The sequence below is a fragment of the Chiroxiphia lanceolata genome, chromosome 8 (genome assembly GCF_009829145.1).
Source record: "Chiroxiphia lanceolata isolate bChiLan1 chromosome 8, bChiLan1.pri, whole genome shotgun sequence".
Taxonomy (NCBI): domain Eukaryota; kingdom Metazoa; phylum Chordata; class Aves; order Passeriformes; family Pipridae; genus Chiroxiphia; species Chiroxiphia lanceolata.
In genome coordinates this window covers 11,905,600-11,933,570 of record NC_045644.1, presented here as the reverse complement: position 1 = coordinate 11,933,570, position 27,971 = coordinate 11,905,600, and the positions used below count along the sequence as shown (strand labels likewise).

Genomic DNA, 27,971 nt, shown 5'->3' with positions numbered 1-27,971 from the left:
CTAGGCAGTTGCCAGCTCTGAAGAACCCCAAAATCCCTCATTAAGGGTGTGAATGGAGCAACCTCTCTCCTGACCTTGTTATCACTCCTCCCTTCTTTAAGCCATAATTTGATTTAGGGGATTTTATGCCCACAAGAAGGAGAAAAGGAACCTAAAGTTAAAGCAGTGAAGAGGGATGCCAGGGCTCCCTATGGAATTGGAGAACACAGATCCAGGATGCCATTACAATACTGATAGAGTGTTTCTCAACCTTTGACTTCTACCAATTCATTTTATCCAGCTGGAAGGGAGGGAACTCTACAAGCAGAGGAATTAACCTCAGAAAACAAGTGAGGTGTTCACTGAAAATAATATCAACTATATGCTATCAACTACTTAATATAAAGAAGAAGTTTAAAATTTGATTCTGTGAGCTTTCAGTTCGCTTTTCTGGAAGTTCTTTCAGCAGCAGAAGGTACATGGGGTCTTGCTTAGCCCAGCTTCATTTCTGAGATTTAGTAGTTCCATGTTTGTTACATCAATACCTGCCTGACACTGGAATTTATGAGTCCCAGCATCAGCTAGCCAGGAAGATGAGAAGGAAGCCTGGTGCACTGTCGTTTACACTTCCTGGCATCATCTGGGCGTCATTTCATCCTGGGACCTCTTAACTCATTATGCTTGCTTTCCAAACTCTTTTACTTTACGTGTTTTTTGCTTAAGATTAAGTTCAATCTCAGGAAAAAAAAAAAAAGGGAAGCAAAACATGCCCTTAAAGAATCGTATTCAATCGTTAACATGAGAAATGGCTTAGTGTGTTTCTAGATATGTCACAGAAATTATGGAGATCAATATATTCCATGAAATTTTTTTGTAATTCTCTGCAGTCTTGTGAACATACTTTTTTTTTTTTCTGTGTTTCATGCGCTCTGTCTCATTACAGGTCAGGAGAGGGAATGAGCTGACATACGGAAACTTTCAGGGCTTTTAAAGAGTAATTTCTCATGTTTCTGTTCTTCAGTGTCAGCTCATATAAATTAAATGAGATTTTTGTCTTGATACAAAATGTGAAAGTATTAAAGACAATTAGTAGATCATGACTGGACCCAGGAAGAAAGAACACAGGTTAGGAAAGACAGATGTGTTTAATAACAAACATTTGTCCACAGGAATCATTTCCACTGGCCATAAGCCCAATTAAACACATAAAGTAGAAATCCAGAAAAACAGATTAATGATCTGGTCATTAGCAACGGAGGAGGAAAAAGACAAACCCAGCTAATTCTGTACTGAGCATGACAGAGGAGCTCACAGCAAATAATTGGGTGACATTCATCAAATGTGACCTGAAAGGAGGCATTGGAGGGCAAAACAGTACCATAATCTCTGGGATTTACAGTGTTGGAGAGTTTGCTCATAGGAAAAGAAAAAGTTCATCAAAATAAATTAAGCTGGCCTTCCAAAATTCATTCTCTACCACAGTGCTTGCCAAAACTTTATTGAAGGCTTGATCGTTTTTTTGGAACTGTTATAACTGTGCATGTAAATCATGCAAAGATGAGATCCTGGCTGGGAAAAGCTTCACACAATTCCTTCCAAAAGAATTGTGGGTGGCTTCATATTAACTGGCTCAGAAAGACCACAGACCACAAAAGATTTTTATTTCTAAACCATTGTCAAGGTGACCTAGTCCAGGTAGAGGGCTGAAAGGGAGTTAACTAATGCACAGTGAACTTGAACATTGTTTTAATCCTGCCTTTCTGCATTAAAAATCAGGAAAACAAGCAATACAGCCAAACAAAAAACCTTCAGGTACCAATTTGCAGTGGGATAAAGCCAAAAAAAACTGTGTAAAACCTTTGGAGTGTGGCAGACTTGTAGTGGATCCTGTTTTGGCACAGAAAGGAGAATTTGATTACCCCTTGATATTTTTGCCACTTTATGTTCATTGGATTAACTGGAAGATTGTTGGACTGTTCCCAATTTTAATTGGTCATCACAGCATTTACAAAGTATGTAAATATTCATGTCTGCATGTTAAATACAAGTTGAAGACCACGTCTCAGCCCACCAGAAGAGGTGGATATTGAACACAGGGTCCTTACCAAGTAATCACTGGACACGTTCAGTCCTATCTGGACTCCATTACAAATAACAATGTGATACTGAAATCACGAGTGGTGTAAAATGAGTTCATGTGACAACGTTATATCATTTGAAAATTTGGATTTTCCACTGGAGGTTAGAAATAACAAAAGAGGGGATGTTTAAATATTCCCTGTGTTATTTAGATAATATGACCTAGAAGTGTGGGATCCTTTGAGCAATGCTTCCAGAGCTGAGAGAAATAAAAGTACTTCAAACATGAATTTTTGCCTTTGAGTTGGACTCAGCGTGACTCAACTGCATAGTCTGTTCTCTCCTGTGAAAACTTATTTTGATGTGGTAGTATTAGATGTGAAACACATCCTTCAGAAATAACACTCAACAGTGTTATTTCAACCTTTTCAGCCTGGAGAAGAAAAGGCACTGGGAAGACCTTAGGACAACTTCCAGTACCTAAAGGGGGCTACAAGATAGCTGGAGAGGGACTTTTACAAGGGCATGTATTGATAGGGCAAGGGGGGATGGCTTTAAGCTAAAAGAGGGTAGGTTTAGATTAGACATAAGGAGGAAATTCTTTAGTCTGAGGGTGGAGAGGCACTGGAACAGGTTGCCCATAGAAGTTGAGGATGCTCCATCCCTTCAAGTGTTCTAGGCCAAGTTGGATGGGGCTTACATAGAACCATACAATATCCGGAACTGGAAGGGACCCACACGGATCATGTAAGTCCAGCACCTGGCCCTGTGCAGGACCTCCCCAAGAATCACACCATGTACCCTTGAACCCTGTACAAGTGGTCTGGTGGAAGGTGTCCCTGTCCATGGCAGGGGGGTTGGAACTAGATGATCTTTAAGGTCCCTTCCAACCCTAAGCATTCCATGAGTCTGTGATCCTCACAGCTGGAGTGCAGGACCCTGAAATGCTAGCTACTGTGCCAGTCCACAGTGCGCTTCACATGAAGTCAGACCCTCTCATGAAGTGACTCTTGTTCTCTCCTTGTTTCTGCCACTGGCTTGTTTTGGATCTGTAAGCATATCACTTGAGATTTTCATGTTTGTGTTTACCCTTGGCTTTAGCTACATGTTATCTGTATAGAGTTTGTTTGCTGTGATATGGGTCATTCTTATGGCCTTCTTATGTGGTGTGTGGTATAATAGTGGTTGGTTTTTTGCCTTGGGAGGGCTAAATGCAGTTATGATAACATTACAAGTGAAAATGGTAAAAAATCAGAAGGGGAAGTCTTAGTGTAGAAGGCAGTCCTATTTCTAAACTTTTCTTTCTTTACAGTTCTTCAAACTCTCAATGAAGAAACATTATTTTGAGTTGATTAGATATCAAATTTCATGGCCAGTAATATCGTGTCCTTCGAATGACAGCTTCTCTATGAAAGAAAACCACTATCTAGAGGTTATATCATTGCTGAGAATACAATTGATGCTGTAGCAATATTCTATGTAAGCTCATTCTGAAATATCACTGTCAGATAAAGGAGGTATATCTAGGAGAGAATCTAGGACCTTTCTGTTAGCTTTATTGGAAACTTAAGAAGCCAACAAATGACATTCCATATAATAGAGAAGTGCTTTGTGCATTTTTTTATCTTAAGACCTGCAAGACTGCCAAAACAGCAGAATATAGGAAATTCACTGATGTAAGCCTTGTTGTAGCCAGGCCTGAAATGGTGCTGGAATGAACACCTACAGCAAAAGTGACTAGTGACAGGTTTGAAATCCCATATTTTACAAATTATCAGAGCTAGGTCTCATTGTTACATGGTGTTTATGTGTAGCCTGTAGAATTCATTCAGTCCATAAATCCACAGATTTGGATGTCTATCAGTTCCCCCCCCCCATATCCTCTTTCAGAGACAGTATGACTTCAGAGAAACCAGTTTTATAGTGACAAAGGGCATCTAAGAGTTTAGCTCCAGCTTTCCAAGAGCACATTTACTGTTAGCATTAAATGGTGCTGGTGTGGATCTCTTCTGTTAGTCACTGTAAAAGGTTGTTGGAAGACAATCCTGGCCTCAAGGGACTTACAGTGTAGACAAGGCTGAGAAGCAGCAGAGAAAAGAGGGATTATCTCCTACTTACAGGAGAGGAACAGAAGCACAGAGACTTTAAATTACTTGCCTGAGGTAGTTGAGTTGGAACCATGTGATGAAACCAGATGATCCTCTTCCTCCCATTCAGGACCTTAAACTTTATATCCACTGTTCCCTTTTTTTCTGAGATGTTAAAATCACACTGGAATTGAATCATGAGAGACAAAATGGAAAGTTCAATAGCACAGCTTAAATAAATAACCTCCAGCCCTCTCAAATTTGGGATTTCTTTGGAGCTACGCAGATACCTTTAGGGACAGCTGCACATGTCGTAGAAAAGATATCCGAAAGAAAGGTTGTCAAATGATCTTAGAGGTGACAGCACAGAGTGTCTCAGAATAGTCATCACTTACTTTCTCTGGTGTTTCCACAGGTAACAATTGGCGGAAGAGCAACTTACTACGTGTCATACAGACGGGAGCCTTTCGCACAGATTAAATTGCCCAAATACTCTCTTCCTAAGGTGAGTCCACACTTTATTAACATAGATGTGTAATATTTTGGGGGGCCAAATATAGCAGGTTCAATAAAGCAAAGTGCTGAGTCCTGCACTTTAACCACAACAACCCTTGGCTTTCTATCTATATCAAACAAGCCTCAACAAGGAGAATATGTCCATGAAATTAAACTCAAATGCCACAGTCTAGTCATTTTGTGGGACTGTGTAGAGCAGAAGGGACCAACCTTTCCAGTGCCTAGGCTGAATACAAGTTTCTGGGTAAACTAATGGGCAGCTGAGACCACTGCTGCACTTTGGAGTCTCGTAATGGCTCTTGAGGGTACTCTCACAGAGGGCTGATAATCAGCAATAAGGGCTTTCCCCTTTCTTCCACAAGTGAAAATTTTGGTGGGGTAGCTGTAAGATAGGTGACTAGATTTGCCTTATGGATGGATCTACCCTTCTTACTGTCTATGGGATATCTGCAGTCCAGCAGATATGGCATATTTGCTTTAACTTGTACCTGAAAAGTTGTGAGAAAGTTGCATCTCAGATTCCCAGTGTTACATCTCAACTCCTTCCCACTTGGGTTGATCACAGTCCAGAGTGTATTGACACCTGCATGGCACAGATGCATTTTCTTTTGTTTGTTATTTCATCGTGGTGGTGTGGGATTCAGACTTCTGACTACACACCAATCTTTGGAAACATTATTTGTAGTCCCACCTTATGGACTGACCTTGAAAGCTGTCCCTCATTAAAAAGTCAAATGTATAGAGGGAATGAATGCCCATTGATTGTCCTGCTTTATTGACTGATGTTGTCGCAGGTTGGCCTGTTATAATACAGATTTTTTGGTGGCCCTGGTTTAGAATTGGTACATAGTATAAAATCAGGGATATTTTTGTAATTTAAAAATGAGAAGTACTTTTAAGCTAGTCATGAAAAGTCTTGTAGCCATGTAAAGGAGGCTTGTTTATTCTGCCCTTAGTCACTAGAATATTTTTGCTGTACAGTAATAACTATCCTGTCAGCTGTGGATTAATGAACTCTGTTGGAGTTGTACGTATGTGAGGCTGGCACTAGGGTAATGCAGTATTTCCACTGCAAGTGGTCAAAACAGATTGAAGTATTGGGCATTTTGCTTTATTTTCACACTGTTGGAATACGTTGGATGCCTGCTTAATCTTTAAGGAATTATAGCTGCTGGGCAAGAACAAACTTCCTGATTTAGTCTTCCTTCATTGAGGGAAATGGCAAATCTCCCACTGATTGCACTCGCTGGGATAGAATTAGGCCCTCAAATGGTTTTCCCCCCATCCCATGGTGATAGGCTATGTTAGGTCTATTAGAAATAGCCCCATCTAGTCAATCCCAACTTTTCATCTAGGTCCCTCACACAAAAGATTAAGTTGCCTCTTAACTTGAGGATATTGAACTGATCTTCCCCCAGATATTCTTCCCCAAAATTAGGTCACTTCACCCTTTGGGAGACTTCCAGGATTATGGTTTCTTGATGCAGAAACAGTGCAAGGAATTAATCAAGGCCTCCTGGCACCCTGGGGAAAGTTTAAATAGATACAAATAGATAAATGGTGTCTCATATAACCATAGTCATTTTGCTTCTAGCCGAACCTGACTCAGTTTGTTCAACAATAGCAGCCAGGATGAAGTCCTTCAATGCTCATCAAGACTGTGGAAATAATTTCCATGAACCTGTTTTAAAATAATACTGAGAAAATGCACTGTAAAATTTTTTTGATATTAAAACTAAATGGAGAAACCCTTACTGGACTTTCTGTATCTTGGTCAGCAGCAGAAATCCAACAAAGGTTAGTGGGTGGATTATTTGATAGTCTATATATAGTGGGATAATTGATCTCAGATAAACTCTCAATAGGAATGTGTGTTATTAAAAATCCCTATCAGCAGTAGCTCAAACTGATCCCTATACCTCACTTCCAAATAAATGTGAACTCCCAGATTTTTTTAAACTATCCCTTTACCAGTTGGAAGCACAAGCCTGTTGGTTCAGCATGTGAATGGAAATTATCACTGCTTTTAGCCTGGTGCTACACCAAGCTTAGTGACTACTAGGACTCTAAGGCTGTGAATCTTCCAGGAGTGATAAAACTGGCTTTCAAATTTATAAATAAAAAATGAAACTGGATGAAATTCCTTGAAGCTACCAAAAATGAAGAAAGCAAAAACCTTTTGCCCAGCTGGTGATCATTAAAAAAATGAAATGCAGAAAAGTCACAATGGTGGTAATTTATTGGCTTACTCTAACAGAAAGTTGTTTAACATACCTATAATTCATGCTCCATCTCCATTCTTTTATAATTCATGGTAATTACTACATGTCCCGAAGGGCAAAGAAATTCTGAGATCCTCAGTAACAGGCCTTTTGTCTTCTTTTAACAGGACATGCACATTATCAGCACAGATGAGAATCAGGTCTTTGCAGCTGTTCAAGAGTGGAACCAGAATGATACATATAACCTGTATATCTCGGACACTCGAGGGGTCTACTTCACCCTGGCCCTGGAAAATGTGAAAAGCAGTCGAGGGCTGGAAGGGAATATTGTCATTGACCTTTATGAGGTATGTAGTAAAGGTCACCCTGCAAAGAACAGCAACTGCTTGATAGTTCAAGCAAGTGTAAATCTCTTACCAACCTCCCAGGATCTTCATTTGTTTTGGGATTAGCCCTGAGGCATTTACTGGGTTTGATACTGAGTTCACTCATGTGGGAATAGATGCTGTGCATTCTGCTATAGGTGCAACAACCGGTTGCTTTCAAGTCAATGACTGGTTAGCTATGTGTCATTTCTAAAAGGAAAAACCATTATCCTTCTCATAGTAATGTGGATGTCTATAAAAGGACTCAAAATACTGGTTTTTCCCCTTGGATATCTAGAGACACCTGCTTGCAGGCAGGGAATCTGGATTCCACCGTTCTGAGCACTGAACAGTTTGTGAACTATAAGCAAAAGTTTGTAGGTGCCATTTGCCCAAAGAAGACAGATGGATAACTTCTACCCCAAATTATCTTCCATTCTCATTCTTCTGCCAGACCTGTCAGCCTTGGCCAACAGCAGTCCATTCAGAGCAGTTGTTCCAGTTCCTGGTTTCTTCAGAGCATTCCGGTTTTGGTGTGTCATTGCTCGTTGGATGGAAGATCTGCTGAAATTCAGGGCTCAGTGCTTTGCCAGCAGCAAACAACTAATACATAATACTAACAGTAATGGTTTCAGGCTGACTTCTACTATTACATGGAGAAATATTTTTCAGCTACCTGTAGAAGTTACGACAACACATTTATTTATTTCAGCCAGAATGATGCTCATTTAACAGCCTGTTTATAAAAATCCAGGTAGTTTAAGTCAATGAGGGAAAACTCACAAATAACACATATATCAGTATGAAGAACAGGGTTCATATTTTATTTTCACCTAGTTAAATATATTTTCCTGACTATGAAAACATATGTTTCTTTGCTGTGATGAATCAGCTAATATAAATATGCATTATTTCCAATTCCTGGGCAAATTCTGTATTCCCTAGTGGTTTATCATAGACTTTTTACTGTTAAATGCCAATAGAGATTTTCACAGAGTCATTTAAAAAGTAATATCACTCTGGGGGCTTTAGAGTAGAGGGATTTGCATCCTGGCTCTTGCCGGGAAGTTGCAGATTTGCAGCAAGTTCCTTCTTCCTGTCTCACTTTCACAGCTGTGCAACTGAGAGCAGACTCAACATGAAATCTTCTTGGGAATGTTTTGACAGGACCATATTTTGCTGTAGTGGGTTCTGCTGACAAAAATCAAAACATTTGAAACAACTGGGTTGATTTCGTCAGAATTTGGGAGTAGAAGGAAAGCGAAGAATTCAAGTTTGCAAAACATCGGTGTTTCTGCATATTTAGGATTTCCATCTTTTGTGTTGATTCTTTTTTTCTTTTACATGCAAAGATCCCACATTGCTTCTGATGTGATCTGGTGTCTCCCATGTGTCGGCAGTCTATGGAGGGAGTGGGGCAGACCCCATCCTGAAGCTCACAGAGCTTATGTGTGACATGCTGTACCTTCAAGTCCATCATCAGCCCATCTGCAAGCACTCAAGGAAATCCTAAAGTGGGTTGTTTCCCAGGGATTTGCTCTGTGAGCATCCTTGTCCTTTTCTTCCTGAGAGAGAGACCACATGAGGCCTTTCAGCTTTGCAGCCATCATCAAGATGTATTTTAATGCCATTCACAGTCTTCTAAGGCTGGATTGAGATGGCTTCATAGATTTTTCAGAGACCTTCCACTCCTGGAAGTGCTCAGATGGACATTGCTTTTAGCCTGTTCTTCCGATGTATTTTTTCATCTCACTCCGTTTTTCCTAGGTAGCAGGGATCAAAGGCATATTCCTGGCTAACAGGAAGATAGATGACCAAATCAAGACTTTCATTACCTACAACAAGGGCAGAGACTGGCGTTTGCTGCAGGCACCGGACACTAATCTAAGAGGGGATCCTGTACTTTGCCAGCTGGTGAGTGACAGATCTTTTTCTAAGCACAACTGACTTTTTGCAGAGCTGCTTATTTAAGTCACTAAATTAATAAAACTCTCTTGATTTGCTAGGTGTTAATGAATTAAATAGAGTTCTTTATCTATAGCTTCATAACTTTTAAGCAAAAATTCTGACCATCTTTCTTGGTGTTTTTAATGGAACTCAAGTCAGAATAAGAAAGTTTTGGGGAAAAGTGCTCTAGATCAGACTGTTGGTAAAAACTAGTGCAGACATGCTTGCCTGTAGTGCAGAGTTCCTGATTCTCTTCTTCTCATCTACTTTTATGGTGTCTATCCTGCAAATGAACATATGCTTCTATTTTTAACAGTGCTAAGAGCAGAGGGGTCATTTTCAGAAGGATCGAAGCATCTGTATGTAGTCACCCAGGGTCCCTCTGACATTTAACTTGTTGTATATTAAGGCTTCTGCCTTTTGTTTGTTTTCTATCAACAGCCCTTTTGCTCACTGCACTTGCGTCTGCAGCTCTCAGAGAATCCATATACATCAGGAAGCATTTCCAGCAAAGAAACAGCTCCTGGGCTGCTGGTGGCCACAGGTAAGAGCAGAAGTGCTTTTCACCACTCACTCATTCCTCACTGAGAGATTGAGAGTATATGAGATGTTCCTTGTTGGTACAAAAGCTTTCAGCTCTCTTTCAGCAAGTCCTGGGCTAATTCACTTTGTCTCCCATTTGTTATGGGCTAGAAGAAGTCATATGGCCACAAGTTCAAAAAAGGCAATGCCTGTCAGGTGTTTATTTCTCTACAATAACCCATATGCAGGTCTAAGCCCACACCTTCAGGGGACCATTGCCAACTGACATTACTTGGTCCTCTCACTTAACATTACAACCACTGATGTCTACCTGTTTGCTGGAGTTGCCATGAACGGGAATAGTGCCTAGGGCTACAGTCCTAGGAGGTATCAATACATTCCACTTTTTGAGCAGCAAGCACAGAGTTGTCACAAAGTCTGTCAGGTGAAGCCTGGGCTTCATGTGTATCTTCCTTGTGCACGGTACCTACTTTAAACCCTGTGTTGCTCCAAGACCAGCAGCACTTCATCAGCGCTGCATGGACCACTGTTATTGTGGGTTGCAAAATTGTGCTTTGGCAGGTCATGATGTTTTAATGGCAACCTGTTACAATGCTTCATGGTGGCAATGGCTGACCCACTGTAATTAACCTGACAACCATCCCAGGTCCTGTTTGCTCACGGCATGTAGCCTAATCAGTATGGATGGGTCTACCAGCCACACTCAGGACTGCTGCAGCTCTGTGAGAGCTGCTGGGCCAAAAAAGTGCTTTCTGAATGGCTGGTACTACTGAAAGCTGGCCTCTGAATTGTGTAGGCTATTCTGTCTTTTCAAAGAGAGGATCCTACATATGCTCAAATATGTCCAAATAGCTTAGCTGTTCTTTCTAAGGCTCAGTTTATCTCCTTTGTCCTGTTCAGCCTAGCAGTGGCTTGCAAGTGTGTCATGTTAGGATATTGCCTGTATGAACTTACACTATTTCTTCCAACCATTTTCATTCTCATGTCCTTCTGTGCTTCCATGTGTCTGCCAGACTAAGACAGAACCTGAAAGACAGGTTCCTTTCATGACATTTATATCTCAACAGGGGAGACACCATGTGATTTCCAGTTCACTGATCCAGGCCAAATGGAGTGAGATAATTTGGTTTAAACCTCCAGATTTCCTTATGCTTAGCCAAGTGGAGTCATCACTCCTGGCAGGTTGCACTTGCTAGATGGATGCTTAGGAACAAGCCCTACTCATGATGCTGTAATTGCAGAGGCTTTTTTTTTTAACCTTTTAGGAAGAAAATAGAGGCAACAGGACAGTGAGATTCGAGGTATTAATCTAAATTGTTGGTAAATTAGGTTCTTTTCAAGCTGCCAGTGCATGGGATGAATGTTTTCCAAGTCTAACAATTAATCTTTAAGAGGCAGAATACAATTTCTGCCTTACTGCTTTGTACATTAAAAAGCTTAACCTGTAGGGAATATGCATATCTGTTTCCACTAGCCAGTTTCCCAACAGGAATGTCTCACCAAATTGGTGAATGTGTTCAAGGATAAGCCTTGCAATTTATTCTCATGGGCGTTGGATGCTCAAAGCCTCTGTGTCTTGATTTACAGTGGCACATTTCCAGCAATGACTGGAGATTTGGGCTCTTGGTATAGGACAGAGGTAAGATTCTTGCAAATGAAAGAATTGTGTTTTAGTATCTAATTATACAGCTGTTAAATCCTCTTGACTTGCTTGAGAGTTAGTTATGATTTGTGCGGGGTTGAATCCACGTAGGCTGAAAGAAACTAGATGGAGAGAATGAAGAAAATATTGGAACAGGTTTGAACAGAAAGACAGAAAGAAGTGATAGCAACAAAATCTTGGGGTTTTACTCCCTTTTCTTCCTCCAGTCTGAAAATGGCTGTTTGAAAATTGGGGTTTCTATTTCAGTATTTAAAATATGATGATACAAAACTTACACTTCTGCACTTTAAATCAGTTTCTAATTCTTGAGGACTTCAACTCATTATAAGATACTGAGCAAAAAAGACCACGAAACTAACACAGATTTATTCTCATGAACCTGGATGTCCCTATAAAATGACCTTCTATATGGTTGCCCACATCAGGTTTTCCTTGTAACCTCATCTAAAGCAGTTGGTCACTCTTGCTGGTGTCAAGGAATAAAATTAGGTAGATGGACAATGTGACATTTCCTACATCCTGAGCACTGATTTTTGAGTTGTGCTGCCTCCTGGAGTGAGAAACTTTTTGAAACAGCATTGGCACAACACTGTGGCTAGTTGGATTCCATGATGATGAAAGAAGACCATCAACCCACAGATGGATTTTAATTTCTCATTTTCCAGCATGAAATGCCAGAAATTTAATTAACATTTTCCCTAGTGTGTTTTTATTATACTCTTGTTGGTGTTACAGATGTGTCAGGAATGCCACATCTCCCTTTGCTATTTTTGGAGAAAAAAATATTAGTTCTTCCTTCCTTCTGTGGAACTTACATCTGCTTTAAAAACAGTCTCGTTTGGAAGTTATGAGAGTGGCTCATTGGGTAAAGAATTCATGAGCTTTCAATAAAGAAGATGTGTGTTTGACCACAATATGGTGGCAGTGGTCCTTTTTAACTGGGAGGCTTTCTGATGGAGCATCTGTCAGTGTTACAGCTGCCTGCTTCCTCTGGAGCAGATGTTCATACCACCAGAATCCCATCTAGGACTGATTGAAGGTACTGCTGATGGTACAGCAGAAAAAAAACCAAATCAAAAAACAACAAAATAGTCCATGGGTGACTGGTAGCTTTTCCCTGAACCACTGGGTGCTTTGGAAAGTAGGGAAGTGAGAAAAAATTATTAGGAGCAGACCTGCATTGTTCAGTGAGCCTGTGTGTTCAGTATGGGATATCTGTTCCCAAATGTATGGTGAGGCAGAGTAGTTCACTCTGTAAGGCTGCCAGCAAAATGGTTTCCATAATAATGGAAATGACTCGATTAATATTGAGAACTGTATCAAGTAACTGGTAAGTTTAAACTCACGATTTGGTTTAGGTCAATGAGAACAGTCAGTGTTGTCTAGAATGCTGTTCAGCCTGGTCTCTACGTCTGTGCTAAAAAGTCATTTGACCCAACTTAATTCTCTGAACCATTTCTGCCCCTGGGTATGGTTCATACTTAAACAAGATTTTCTACAAGTGGAACTTACACTTCATTCCGCCATAGTTTTCATCAATTGCAAACCATTCATAGACCAATTAAGAAACTTTGTTTATTTGACTGCAGGTTCTGATATCAGTTATGTGTTTGAGCATTTTGACAGAATCTTGAGCAGACTTTCTAGCCCCATAATCATAGGCTTCAGTGGGGTCTGGGTTTCACCTTCAAACTCAGCTGTATGAGGAACTTCCCTTTGGGTGCTCTCCTCTACACAAAAGCAGAGACAGAGAGGTAATTACCTTGCCCTTGATAAAGACTTGTAGATCACAGAGATGCAATTCACCAGCCAGAGCACAAAGACTGGAAGTTCAGAGAAAAATGTGTATGGAGTGAAATATCTGGTAGCTGGGGACAGTGGCCACTATTTATTCTGCTGCCATTCTGGTGATATGTGTGAAATAGGCATGGGGTTTCATACACAGATTTTCAGGTATGTAGGTCCTTGCCTACAGTAAGCCTGACTTTAGCGCCTTTCAATTATGGGTAATGTTATTTGTTTGGAAGATAAGCTGATAATATGGTTTCTCCTGGTGTCAATTTTGAAATGTCACAGCTCTTGTAAACGAATGTTGCCGCCTAACCACGGTGATGGTTTCAGATGAGAATAGAATCAAGAACAGCAAAAAAGCAGTGGTCAGGCCAAGTTATTTTCATATCATGCAGTTCTGTGTTCATCCATACAAGAATGTCTGACGCTTGTGTTTCAGGCAATATTGGCTCTGAGCTCTCCTACACTGATGCTGGCGTGTTCATCTCTTCTGATGGTGGCAATTCCTGGAGACAGGTATGTTTTGCAGAGCAAAGGAAAGCATAGAGCCTTTTGCTGTTCTTCTGACTCTTCTCCTCCCAGTGGAGTGGAGCACTCATGCAGTACCTAATTTGTTTGCAGATTTTCGAGGAGGAATACAATGTATGGTTTCTGGACTGGGGAGGGGCACTAGTGGCCATGAAACACACATCGGTGCCCATTCGGCACATGTGGTAAGAAAACTTATTACTTTGAGGTTTCCTGATGGAGATAACCTGACAGATATGGCATTACCCGGTCAACATCTACTAGAGTCTCCACGATGAGCAAATTAAGTCATTATTATCTGTGTTTTACCATCAGTTTGGTTTTTTTGATTAATACAATGATTATCGTACCATTTTATAAATATAATGTGTCTATACATAATCACATACATACATGAATTAGTCTTTGCACCGGTAATGTACTATGGGCCTCCAGGCGGGGTTTCTTTCCTACAGCACATACATACTGTCATCCTTTATGCATCAGGTTTTTCTGAAAGGATGTGTCTCATTTCTGCTCTTTGTTTACAGAATTTAACATTAGCTGGTAAGACATGGGCAAGATAAAGGGAGAGAGAGGAGAGGGCACTAGATGTAGATAAGGACAACAGAGATATGTTCCAAACATCTCTGTTTTCTCTGGTATTCAGCTATCAGTTTCCAGAGATACATTGTTGGCAACAGAATGGAATTGGAGGTGAAATAGGGTAAAATGATTTCTCAGCGGAAGACACTTTTGCTATAAATGGGTTATAACACTCTAAACCCTAAAGATACCACCCAAAATTATCCTCTCCTTAGCTCTTGCCCCTCTGACTCCTTCACTAGTGAAACATTGGAGAGAGGCATTCAGAAATTCAGAACTAACACTGTTAACAGAAAATGGGTGTGTTAGCATCACCTTCAGTCTCTGGTCTTGACTGAAAGAGGGGCATGTCTAAAACACGTCTAATATACAACTCTAATGGACTGACCTACCCAGTTTCTAATGTTTTGTAGAAATTAATTAGTTAGAAATAGCTTTCAGAGGCAAGATTTGTGTTCCTAATAGATAGAAATAACTTTCTGAGACAAAATTTGTGTTCCTGACTGCAGTATTGAGTTGTCTCTCAGCTTGATAGTGCTAAGCACGTGTCCATCACACGCATTTCAGGCAGACAGGAAATGTGGTCTTCAGTCAAATAGAAGAAGAAAGCAATGGTGTTTGGCAGCAGGGATAAGGAGCTAAGGTCTCCTCTACCTGAGCCATTATTGTACAAACTCCTTCAGTGAAATCGCAGTCATTCCAAAGCTGGACACCTCAAGACAAGCTGTCTTTACTCATCAAAAGCTAGCATTCCAGAGATGTACTTTAAGAACATTAGTGGCTATATTTTCCGTATAAAAATATTCTGGTCTTTATATTTCTGACCTGACAGATAACTCTGGGATAACTGCATCATAGATTTCTATAAAAGTTTGAATATGTTGCATTTGAGCACATTTCTTGACCATCTGAGCTAAAGAAATGACTGCTTTAGTCTTGGTGTGGTAGTGGATTGTTAACAACAGGATGTATTGGCTCATATTCTGAAGGCTTTGTTATTTTTCTAGGATAGGGGAACCAAGTGTTCTTCAAGAGGTTTGTACCTCCATGTGGAAATACAAGACTTCATTATATGCAAAATGAGGCTTGCAATTTTTGTCTTGCTTTCTAATGTTCAGGAAACGGGTTGATTGTTTTATCACAAGCAAACTTGTTGCAGTGATAACTTAATATACATGGCTGTAAATGAGTCAGGGCCAGGGGTTAGTCTAGGCCAGCACTCTCTTGTCAACAGCCTCCATAACTGGACATATAAGGGAAAGTAGTAACAGGGCAGACTCAGTGATGAGCTGCAGACTCCAGTCAGTTGTTGGAGGGTGTTGGCGTGTGACTAGAAACATAAGCCTCTGAAAGCTAAATCAGTTCTCATGACTATAACTAAAGTGTCCTCGGTAAAGAGGATATCAAGACCATGTCAAAGTCTTTAGACTAAACCAAGTATGAGTCAAGGCAGGAGAAGTGTGTATTAGCCAAGAGTAGATGTCACCAGCAGTAGTTACATCACTCTGTGGAAAGCTGAGCTCCAAAAGAGTGAAGGGTGAGCCACTTACTGAAAGAGCTGCAAGTCATACATTTACCATTTATTACTGTATTATTCAAGCCAGGTGTAACTATTTTAATTGTGTCTTTAATTGTGAAGGCTCTTTGGACATAAAAAGCACATTGCATACAAGTGCCTGTACTTAGATATTGGGAAAGACTTGGCCCCGGGTTGACCTTCCATAGGAGCTGAGAGCTCAGTTCACCTTTATTTGCTTTGCAGAGGTTTGTTTCAGATGTTCTGCCTTTACAGTAAGTCTCATGCAATGGCATGTGCAGTACTATGAGTGTCCCACCCACTCTATTAAATAAGTAGTGATTTAGATCTGTTATCAATAAGCTCCAACAGGCTTCCTCCAAAATTGTACCCTTAGGGGCTTTGGAATTTGCTTCATATTGCCTCAGTAGGCACCTGTTTTATGGGCAGGAGTGGAATAGATTAAAGGGTACATGTAAATCTATTAGTTCTCAGGCTGAGACATTGTACAATAAGTTTCATCCCGAAGAAGAGAGGGGTGGATAATTGAAAAGCTGAGAGAACTTTAGCTAAGCTAATGAAGCATGCTGTTCCCCAGAAATTGAAATGCTATTTAGAGAGATAAGCATGCAAGCAGAACGCATACAAATGCACAGGTGTATAGGAAGATACATACATTTAAATAAATAGATTTAGGGCAGATAATCTTTTTGTATGCTGTTGTACTCCCAGCTTTCTGTCTTTAGTCTAAAGACAACTTCCTATTCTGGCACATGTGCATTGTAGGCCAGGTGAAGGTGTCTTTCTCCGTGATGTGAGAAGCAGAGTTAGGGAATGGGAACTGTCAGCCTTGGCTTTCCATACCAGAGATCTGAGGTTGGTGTAACCCCTGGTTTGTAATACACACTACAGTGACCTCCTGATCCTTTGGTGGCATTTCAGATAGTGTCCTAAGTACTTGGAGTGGGGAGGATTCAGTTCCCACTAAGACTTTCCCTTGCATTCAGATGCAAATGCACATGTGAATGCACACATTCAGCATTCCCAGCCCCACCCCTGCCAATCTGGCAAATTTTCTTTTATGCTGACTTTAAAATAAGAAGTGTTTGCTGCTATTCAAAGAAGAAATTTTTGCTGTGTGTCTTTGGTAATGTCCACTGAAAGTAATCTCTCAGCCTTCACAGCCCAGGTACCTCACAGAATTACAGAGAACTCTGTAACAGCTGTGCTTGGAAAGGATCAAATAATATTGTAGTCAATAAGCCTTTGTGCTTCTCTGTTTGTTCTTACTTTGCTTATATAATTTGGAGCTGAAATTCTGGGCAGAAATTGTGCAGGAACAATTGTGTGGAGAGTTTGGGAGCAGAGAACACCTTGGTTGCTTTCAGAAGTGTCCATGGTCAGCAGGTCTGGGAGCTGGGTGCTGACAGGATGCCTCTTTCCTGCTGCAGTAGCAGTTGGGTGTGTACACCCTCCTCTGGCTGTTTCCTGCACTGTTGTGGTCACAGGCTGTCAGGGGAAAGTGAGGGCTGGCAGCTCTTGGAGGGCTGCAAAGCCAGGAGCCCACCGAGGTCCCTGGTGAAGCAGGACAGGATCTGGCAGCCAGGCCCCATCCCATCAGCCCAGCCAGGAGCCTGGCAGCCAGGGGCAGCCCCAGCCCTGGGCACTGGGCAGCTCAGTGGGGACGTGGGTGGACTGAGGCCACCTCTCTGTAAAACAGAGATCGACTCTGAAAGGGCATGAAAAGAAGTATTAATAGGGCTAGAGAACTGTTAGCTAATGCCATGTGGCACTGATCCGTGGATGGGTCAAAATGTTCTGTGGCAGCAATAGCAATTTTCATGCATTCAGGCCAGGGCTGCTTATGCTCTGAGTGTTGCTTCATGCCAGGTGCTATTCCAGATCCAGAAACAGGACTTGGCAATGCCTCTTGATCCCTTGAGGTCTGATGTACAGCTGCATCAAGTATATCCATGTCCTTATTGCCATGTTTACGCTTTCTAAAGCTTTGATCTTTCAAAGTACTTTAAGAGCATGAATTTAGTGGGCTGGGAAATGGCAAAGATTGGTGCTTGTCTATAAATCTAGCTGCTGGGGCTTGCAGATCTTAGCCAATATTTAATTGATGCAGTTGCTCTAGAGTGAGTGTTTTTATGTGTATAAATGTTGTCTGCTTCTATCCCAGGATGAGTTTTGATGAGGGAAGATCCTGGAGTAAATACAGTTTCACATCAACACCACTTTTTGTGGATGGATCACTTGTAGACCCTGGCATAGAGACCCAGATAATGACGTAAGTATAGCAGCTCCTATTTCAAATTGTAATGACAGAAGGGGTGCATGGAGATCCCCAAGTGCATAGTAAGCCTCATGATGTGCAGTGCAGCATTGTGTAGCTACACATGTAGTGTTGCATGAAGGCATGGTGGTGTTTTGTAGGATTTTCTGGTGGTCACAGACCTGGTTTACATGTCCATGCATTATGTGGCAAATAGATGATGGAATCAGACTCTTTCCAGTAGTGACAGGGGGTATAACAGGGAGAGGTGGTCTCAAGCTGTAGCTTTGGAGTTCACATAGGACAGTAGGTAAATGTACTTCTCTGGGGAGTGGTGTCCTTTCTCATAATTACTGCTGAGATTGTATTCCTTGGATTTGATGGCCCAGGGAATCAGTGCTCTGCATAAGTCAGAGATCTGTATGGTTGCACCTAATGTCACTTCTGTGCTTGCTTCAGTTGTGCAGCGTGACTGTCTTTTGACATTGCTGCTGGGTGTGAATATCTCCAAACCTCACTGCTTGCTATCCGTAGTGTGCGTCTGGTTTTACCTCAAGGTAAAAGTGTTCTCATTGTGCATGTGCAAAGCTGAGCTCATAATAACCTTCCTGATCTGGGATGTAGTATGCCATGGTTCACCCATACCATGAAAGGAAGAACCTGGGCTGGCACTGAAGGTGCTTGGACCTTCCTCCTCCCAAGAGTGCTAAAGTGCTGGGTAAGGCTGGTGAACCTGGTGGAGTAATGTTGGCCCGAGAACAGGCCAGGATCTGAGTTTAACAGCCAGGGAGGAGAGGGAAATTTTTAAGTTCTAAAGCATCTTCAAGGAGTCATCTGACCTCTTGCACAAAGCAGATCAGAGCAATCTGTTCTGGGACTCTGAATAAAGCAAGGAGTAGATGGACTGCCTTCCTTGCTTTGAGAAATACCTTCTTACTTGTGTTTTCTCTGAGCTGGCTGAAACAGCTTTCTGAAAAGAATTAGAAAGCAAGGTGGCTAAGATGCCTTAGTCTGAGGCATGGCTGTGAAGCTTATCTACAGTGGCATGAAGGAGTGCCTTGGGTTAATCACATCAGGCACTGTTGCATCGCTCCAGTTCAGGGACAGCAGAGAGACTGTAAATTTCATCTTGCAGTCAGTTTGCTTTTCCTGTTTTTCTGCACCTGCACTTCCTGCAGATTTTCACTACTTGCAAGAGAAAAGAGATTCAGACCAAGTTTATTTTCTTCTAGGCTTCAGTCCATTTGCCTACTTATATGGCAGAAATGTGTGGGTGGATCTCATTGCTGGTGTCACAGGTAGTGATAAACTGAGAGTAGACTGCTGGGTGTGCTTGTCATCAGTTTCTGAGGAAGTTTGGACAGGGTTTTTGTTGTGTGTCTTGGACATTTCTGCTACTGATTTGAATTTATTCCAACTCTGTTGCATGATTTGTGTTGTTATGCCTTTCAAAAACCATATCTACATCAGCTTTGCACAAACAGAAATGACTGTGTTGAGGAGAACTCTGTATTTTAAGTTCATCTTAACTGCAAGAAATGGGCTGGGGGAAAATCCTCTTTTACTCTTCTAACAAAGGGTCATTTGAACTGACTTCTTTGCCATCTATACCATGACAGAAGAAATGTTTTGGTGCTGTAGTCTTGAAGGGCTCAGGAAGGCATAGCCAACTCCTGGATCTCCTGTGATAAAGTGTCTTTGGAAGGCCAGGCTAAATAATTATGGTTATCCTTTATGCCTTTATATAAAGCAAAGCAGGAGCACTCCTATGCTTTATTCCCAAACAGTGCTGAGGCAGAACAAAGCAGCCTCTGTGTCTGTCACAGACAGCTATTGAGATTTTATCGGAGTATAGGTGGTATCAATTGCAGTAGCATTGACAGCTTTTCTTTTGTTCCAAAATGATGTCTCGGCTTTGGCTTTTTCTTTATAAAATCAGAGTACTTGTTTGTGTGAAAGAATATATCTGTGCATCTGCTGCCTTGCTATCTGCAAACATTGCCCCTATATTTGCAAAGAGCAAAACATAACAGCATATGATATACCTGTGAGCCTTTTCACAAGACTGCTGTGACCATTCTGTTGGGGAAATATATGCCAACTCCCAGCTAAAGATTAGAACCTGCAATTCTGTGCACTCTATGCAATGATAATGTGTCGCTTTCTGTGTTGGTAATGTAGTGCTTTTCTGTGAAATCCTTTATTGCAGTGAGCAGTGTGTGTCACTTGCTAACAACACACACATGCAGACACATGCACACACGTGTAGAGAGACAGATCCGAGATCACATAAATCTGCACATCAGCACCTTCATTCAAATCAATGGGGCTATTCAGTTGCAACTAGCTGCAGATTTAGCCCATTTACTTTATAAGTCAATGCAGTTTTCTTTTGAGATGAAAGATGTATTAAAAATCTAAGTTTGTTGTTTTTTCATCTCTGTAGTCTTCCGGTGAAAAATGCAGTAAGTGAGTTATCTTCCTGAATACCGTGTATTAGCTTTGTTGAGAACTGACTTTTTTAAATCTTTGCAGGCATATTATTATTATTGCTAGTACTATTGTTATTGTTATTGTTTTTATTATTACTGTCATCATTAGCAGTTTTTAAAACTATTCTTAATAGTCTGTAAAAGCTATACAAAGAAATTTCATGACACTTGCAATAAATATTTAGAGAAATTCCTATCCAGAGCATTAAAGGAACTGAGGAGGAAAGGGCCCATTTGTAAAGCCTGTATGCAAACCATTTGTATGCAAATCACTTAGGTATTTCTCACAAAGAGAACTCTAGTGAATGCATGTATAAGGGCAGTGTAGGATCATGCTGAGCCTGTGGAAGCTTTGGCTGAGAAGAAATTGATGCCTTTCTGTTGCTACTGGCCATCCAAGATAACACATGGTGGGTTGGAGGGACATGAAATTTGTCTTTATGCATAGAAATCCCAAGGATTTCAAGAAGTTTCAAGATGAGAGGAGCACAATGGTTTGGGATTAGCATTCCCCAGCTGATCATGGGGTCAGTGGGAGTGCTTAGACTAGAAGCATGGCTGAGGCAGAGAGACCAAGACTGTGGGTATATTTGTGTGCTGCCAGACTGGGTAGGTTAGTGGCTTTTAAAGAGTGGATTTTAAAGATTTGTCTTTCATCCTCAAAAATGCAAAATATTTGACTTAGGAGTCTTGGCTGATTCCTGTTAGGGAAAATTTTTTCCATAGATTTGCATCAAAATTGTCTGTGTTCAACTGCTTCCAAAAAATAATGTTCTGAGGGGAATGTGTATTAAATAGTCATTATACTCCAACTATTACTAACATATTGCATTATTAACAATATTATCATAATACTATCTTATTAAAATCAATATATCAGTAGAATGACTTTCCCAACCTTCATTGCCGCATACTGTGAAGGGCTCTCTGGGCTGTAGGAAGCAGCAATCATTTTAGCACAGAATTTCATACCACTTCATGGCTGTTATGTGAGCATTTGCAGTATCTGTCTCTATTGTATGAATATCCTAGGTTTTTTGGGTCTTCTGCACTTTGGGCTGTGTGTACATGCCCTAAGACAGTCCTAAAGAACTTTCCAGTAAGGTAAAATCTGTAAATTTGCATGTAGGGGCTTTACATGATTTTGAATATCTCAGCATACTTGGAATTGGGAGCTGCTTTTAGTGGGAACTGGGACATGACATCTTAAAGAGGTCTGTTCCAACCTAAATTATTCTATGATTTTGTTACTTGGTATGGCTATAACAGTGCACAAATTAATTATTTCCTTACAAGCTGAGTGAACTCTGTTAAGAATGTGATACACTGGAAAGTACCATGAGATTGTGTGAGCTGGTCTGCCCTGGAACTACTGCCTAACCAAGGTGAATCCAGTTTCTTTCCTCCATTCCTAGCTGATCATCCACCTCTGAAGTTCCTTTTGCTGTTGTTTTGGCAGTTATCTCATCTGACAAGATGGTCATTTCAGCTCCTTTAGTGCAGAGCTGTGTACCAAAACACATTGCAGCGTTTGGTGCAGGTGCGGGGAAAGCACCTGTAGAAAACACTAAGTCCTTTAGGAAAATAACTCCAATGCGTAAGGGTGACGAGTTAGACGTTCTTAGAAGACACAATGTAGTAGTCTTCTTGAAACCTACATTTTTTTAAGTTCTGTCCTGTAGCCCTCACTGGCGAGCAGTATATCTTTTAATGATGTCATGTTCTGCTGGGTCAGATCCAACATCTCTGTGTTGACAAGCCGTAGGCACAGCATGTGACTTGCCTGATGCTCACCAGGGGAAGGGAATCACACTGTATTCCCCTTCTAGTTGATTATGATATATCCAAACAGAAGCAGCATTTGCTTGGGAGAGTTGCTAGTTTGTACCACTTAAATCAGAGACAAGATATTTTTGTGGGTCCAGAGAAGGGCTTTATGTTGTTCCAGCTCTGACTCATAATTATTACCCCTACCACTTCATTTCCTGTGCTAAGCATATCTCCAAACCTACATTGAGAGAAATAACCTTTTTGCTTCACAGCCCTGCATCACTTTAGTAAACTCATTATGTGTGTATGTGTGCAGAAACTCATTTATAGATGGGGATCATTAAGTTGGTAAACATATATTTATGTAGACACAGCCACATGTATGTATATAAATATGTATGTATTTCTACGTATGTATACTTAATTATCCGTATATATCTCTGCATGCATAACTGAGCATTAACATTTTCAGTGAGCTGAAAGTTGATCTGTCAACATTGCTCTGACTTCTGCCCTTGGCTATGTGTGTTAGAAAATGTTCCTGGTTGTAAATGAATAGGTTACGAGTCCTGGTCCTTTCTAACACCTTTTTGTTTACGTGGCCATGCAGCTTTACCAGAGATGGAGTGGGAGCAGTTTTTTCCAGGAGACCCATAAAATAACTGGCAATCCATCATTGGCTGGCAGAAGAGTGAGGCAGAATGAATAAGTAATTGAGAAATGTTGGAAAAGGTGAGATGGATGCCAGGGGAGGTTTGAGGTGAGAAAGTATTAAAAGCACAGGCCATACTGAGTCAGACCAGAGATCCCTCTATCTCAGTCCCATGTTCCAACAGTGGCAAGTAGAGGATGCTAGAAATATATATTAACAAAAATATGATTACCTTATACACTTTTCACATTTACAGGGATTTGCAAGTGGCTTTCTTGTCCAAACATGACATTCTTTGTATTTCTAAGACATTCATGAGTTTTTTTATTTTTGAGGTTTTTTCACCCCTAAATAAAAACTTGAGCAGTCACATTATTCTGTGACCAGAAGTTCCAGGAGCTAACTCTTATTCTGAAGAACCGAATGACTTCTAGAAAACACCAGCAAAGTGGGTACAGGTAGGAAGGCAACATGGACAGATTCTGATTCACACTCAGCAGAGATTCAGCAGAGGGAGTATGAGAAAGGGGCAGCTGCTCCCAGGTCCAAGCTCCCACTGAGTTCAGAATGGCGTGGGAGCCAACAGTAATTTTCTTGTTGCTTTCTGATAAGCTGATTATGATCTTTGCTCTTCAAGCAAGGCAACATCCTCTCCCTTCTGCTCAAGTCTTCCCGTCACATTTAAAAGCGGATGTGGGAAAGAAAAATACAAGGTGACACACTGTCCTTCAAACATTCTGCCCCTTTGCTTAGGGGTAGGGAGTCATAGGTCTGCCACCTCTGAGTGGTTGTGCTGAGAAAAGTTCAGGTGAAACCAGAAAACAGTGCTTTTGCTGGGATGTGGTCAGAGGACCTGACTTTCTCTCCAGAGGGCCAAACTTTGCCCTCCACCCTGCACTCCTGCTAACAGTTGCAACAAATAAGATGTGAGTAGATGGCAGAACACCATGAGATTGTTTTTCCTAGGAGGAATTGAGGTTCTTGTGCAATGTACATGGAGAATAGAATCACAGTGTTCCTCAATTCCTGTGGCCCTGCAGATGTTTTCAAACTTTCCTACCATCAAGCTAGTCTCTTCTCCTCATTCTACTTGAGAAAAAGAAAAAGAAACTGCCTGTAAAAAGGACAGATCTTCTGCAACTTCTGCTGCTGCTGCTCAGCCCAACAGAAATTTGGTGAAGAGGGAATCTGGAGGAAAGATTTCACTAGAGTTTTGTAGAAAGCTAAATCCAACTTGCAGTTTCCAGTGCAGAAAATGAGATACAAGATCATGCATGGAGGCTGTTGTGCTAGAGGATTCTGAACTTTATCCTTGTTCATCTTCACTTCTTCTGTGAAGCAAGGCTGACCAGCCAGCCTGTGCATACTCTCAGGCCTACCAAAACTGTAGGATTTTTAAAAGATTGGAGGGCAGATTTCAAAGCCTGATTTATCCAAATTGCATAGGTACCATTAGATAGTAAAAGAACTGGTAAGTTTTAATTGTCCCTGTTGTGGTTTCATCTTGCATTTCAGTTTTCCTTTCTTTTTCTGTTAATTGCAATATCTGTTTGTGGTGCAACTGGCACTGTTATTGGCTATAGATTTTCCTGCAAAGTTCTGATGTGTCCTTGTGACTGTCCTGACTCATGGGGCTGTGCAGACTGCAGTGCATAAACATACATAAGGACTCTTCAGAACGGAATCTATGACATTAAAATGGATCTGTGAAAATAATGACTGCACACAGAAAGAAAAGTAGAATTTGGAACTTGATCTGAGAACAAGAATTCCAAATACAATTATTAAGTGAGGAAACTAAAATGGTGGATTGGATATTGGCCTTTGCTTTAGTGAGCTGCATTCCTGTATCATCTGATCTAATTTCAGAACCTTCTGGAACTAATGAATAGCTTGGACTTTGCAAGAAAATGATCAATCTGCTAATGCCATCAAGTGACTTTACAATGAACAAGAAAATGTGTATTATAGGAATTCCCATTTTATCCCAGCAGACGATCAGTTTATACCCTGGAGTAGGACAGTTGATTACCCATATCATTATCTTCATTTGCAAGACTTAAAAACATTATTAATGATCACAGATTAATCAGTGTCACTTCCTCCTCCCATCCCCCTCTCTGCCAAAGGACTAGTCTATTTGTTAGCCTTTGGATCACTGCATGAATTCACCTAAACTGTCCACAGAGGCACAATATTGATTGTGCTGTTAATACTTGCAGTATGAGCTGAGGTCTTTCTGTGGCACCTGAGTAGACAAATCAGGTGATGAGAACATCTACTTAGAGTAATCTTTCTCAGGCAGCATCGTGTGATTTATTTGGCTTTAGGAAAAGTACGTCTGTGACCCAAGATCTGTTCCCAGCAGTTGCACCATGTACTCAGAAGATTCCTGGCAGAAGCTCTAACACATGAAGATAGGGCACTGGGCTCATGACACATGTTGTCTATCTTTGGCTTTCTGGGGAAAGCATTACTGTCATTGGAGTCAAGTGCTGTATATGGACAGTAGATCAAATATTATGCTAAAGAAGTTTTTAGTTGTATTGTGCTGGTAGGAGAATTGAGAGAGAACAAGGGACATGCAATGGTCAATCACTCAGGAGCCAGTCATGGGGAGACCTTAGAATTATTGTAGGTCTCCTGAGTCCTAGGTGCAGACATCTCTCATTCCTTAGATGCTGAGTCATGTCTGTTATGCTCAGAAAAAGTGTACGGTGAGGTAAACATGTGCAGGGAGGAGGACTAGAGAAAGGTGTGTTGACTGGAGGCTGGTATTCACTGAAGTGAATTAAAAAAAAAAAGGCCCTTATAGAAGGAACCAGAATGAGCAGCAGGCTGATACATGATTTCTTTTCCCTCACTAGCAAGGTAAGATTTACCTGATGGCAACACAATCCAAATATTCTCTATAGAGGCTACTGTGCTTGGTTTCTTGTGCTGTTAAATAAGGACAGATGGATCTTGTGCTGTCCTGCCAACAGGTGGGCTGGGCTGTGTGAAGCACTCAGGCCTGGTGTGGGGTGCACAGAAAGGGGCAGGATGCTGTGTACAGATACATTCCTCAGACTCATTCACCTTTCTGTTAGAGCAAGACATGTAATATTCTAGTGCCCTCATCTCATCAACCCTCAGGACACTGAGAAACCATATGACCTTAGCTCCTTTCCAGCTCAATCTGACCCTGATCCTCCACGGGGCAAAGGGTGGTACAGCGTACCAGCTTCTCTGGGAGCTTGACGGCTCAGTGCTGGGTTGGCTGCAGAGTTCACTCTAACAGCTTTTTAATCATTGGGAAAGCAGCTCTCCAGATGTTCCCTCTTCTGAGCCTTCTTCTTTGATACCCAGGCAAAGCTTGTCACCCTGCTTCACCTGTCACCCTGCTTCGCTTACATATTCTGAGCAATGGCTTCCACATTTGTATTGGACATCTCTGGCTAGAAATCTGCTGATTCATAGGATGAAAGATTGAAATGAGTGAGTGTGCTGTGCTATCCAGCTTCTCGGAAAGCAGCAGCACCTGCCTCTGTTGAGACCACAGACACGTTAGTGGATGAAACGCTCAGGTTACTGATACCTGCCAGTATCTTTTCTAGAAGAGAGTGGCAGCATCTTCAGGTTTCAAAGCTGTCAGAAACTGGTTCTCTTCTATGACTGCTTCGAAGGAGAGAACACTTCTGAAAAACAGGATTAAAAATTAATGTGCTTTCCCATCCCCCTTCCTAGGTGTCTCATATTCCCTTTCATGTTGCTGGGATTTCTTTTGAAGCAATTGTCATGTAAAGTGGTTTGAGAACACTGGTAATAAATTTTTTAGAGACCAAATTTCAAAAGGTTTGGTTTGTCATTCAGTAAGTTCTTATTTTGATAGCACTTTCTATTTGAAAAAATAGTAATAAAAGAGTCCCTGTCTCCCCCACTGCCTTTTGCAGTGTTTGTGCAGCTAATGGAGAAATCAAGTCCAAACTGTAGGGCTGCTTTGTAATTATATGTTCTACAGATTACTTACTAATTGCACTTGGCATTACTTGCTAACTAAAAGATCATGCTGTACTATGTCATTTGCAGTGGTTTTCCTCTTGTGGTAGCACTTTAAAGGAAGTGCCCATTGAGCTGATGAATAATCCCAGGACTATTTTCAAAAGCTGAGGGCAAAGGATCTGCCGTGGCTATACTGCAGGATTCTTATTGCAAGGTTTTGGTTTTTTAATCTGTATTTACAGAAACTCTCCACCTGCCCCATCTTCTCTCTCCATCTTGCCCTGAAATCTGGCAGTGATGCACCTTTCCATGACTAGCTCAATATGGATTGCTAGTGGCCAACTCTGAATTTCTCCGGTGTGGAAAACCTCCATGTCATGACATTCAGTTTCACTTGGATGTGGAAATAAATAACATCTTCAGACTTCATCTGCGTGAGAAGTTCTGTGAAATTCTTGTTTTGAGCCTTCTTGTTGAGAAAGAGAATACAGACCAAGATTTTCTTGAACAAATTTGCCCTCATGGAAGCTGCTGTCAGATCTTGCTATATTCTTGTTCGTTTCACTACCGTTGTTTTTTCTCCCTCTGAATAGTAGCAGTGGAACAAGGCTTTATATCTGAGATGGTCTATTTAGATGGTCTAAATTACAGTAATTTGCACCATCTGAAAATCTAGATCCAAATGGATGATATATTCTATTTGGAAGAAGATGCACCTCTTCTTTCTGGAAAAAAAAAAAAGAAGCCAATTTACTTTTTTTTCAACCACAGACAGAAGTACAGCAGCCTTGAATCATCACCCATTGCCCTCAGGCTACTGCTCCTAGTTGACAGGTCAGCCAAAAGCAACTGAATTGAAAGCTCCAAAGCGGCTCTTAAAAACTGTATTTATTGTTTAGGAAAAAAATTAGACAGTGTTTTTTGTTGGCAATTGCCGGCTTTTCCAGTGTCATCTTTCATTTTTTATGTTTCCTTTG

The 27,971-nt window shown here is 41.1% G+C and overlaps 1 protein-coding gene across 1 annotated transcript in view; it reads left to right on the top strand.

Moving 5' to 3' along the window:
* LOC116790376 (VPS10 domain-containing receptor SorCS3-like) overlaps window positions 1-27,971 on the top strand; it is a 291,392-nt gene that overhangs the window by 217,433 nt on the left and 45,988 nt on the right. The window contains exons 8-14 of the mRNA XM_032695261.1: window positions 4,561-4,650; window positions 7,051-7,230; window positions 9,016-9,162; window positions 9,637-9,739; window positions 13,632-13,708; window positions 13,814-13,905; window positions 18,007-18,114. Coding sequence (XP_032551152.1) covers window positions 4,561-4,650; window positions 7,051-7,230; window positions 9,016-9,162; window positions 9,637-9,739; window positions 13,632-13,708; window positions 13,814-13,905; window positions 18,007-18,114 — 797 coding nt within the window. The remainder of the gene's footprint in view (window positions 1-4,560; window positions 4,651-7,050; window positions 7,231-9,015; window positions 9,163-9,636; window positions 9,740-13,631; window positions 13,709-13,813; window positions 13,906-18,006; window positions 18,115-27,971) is intronic.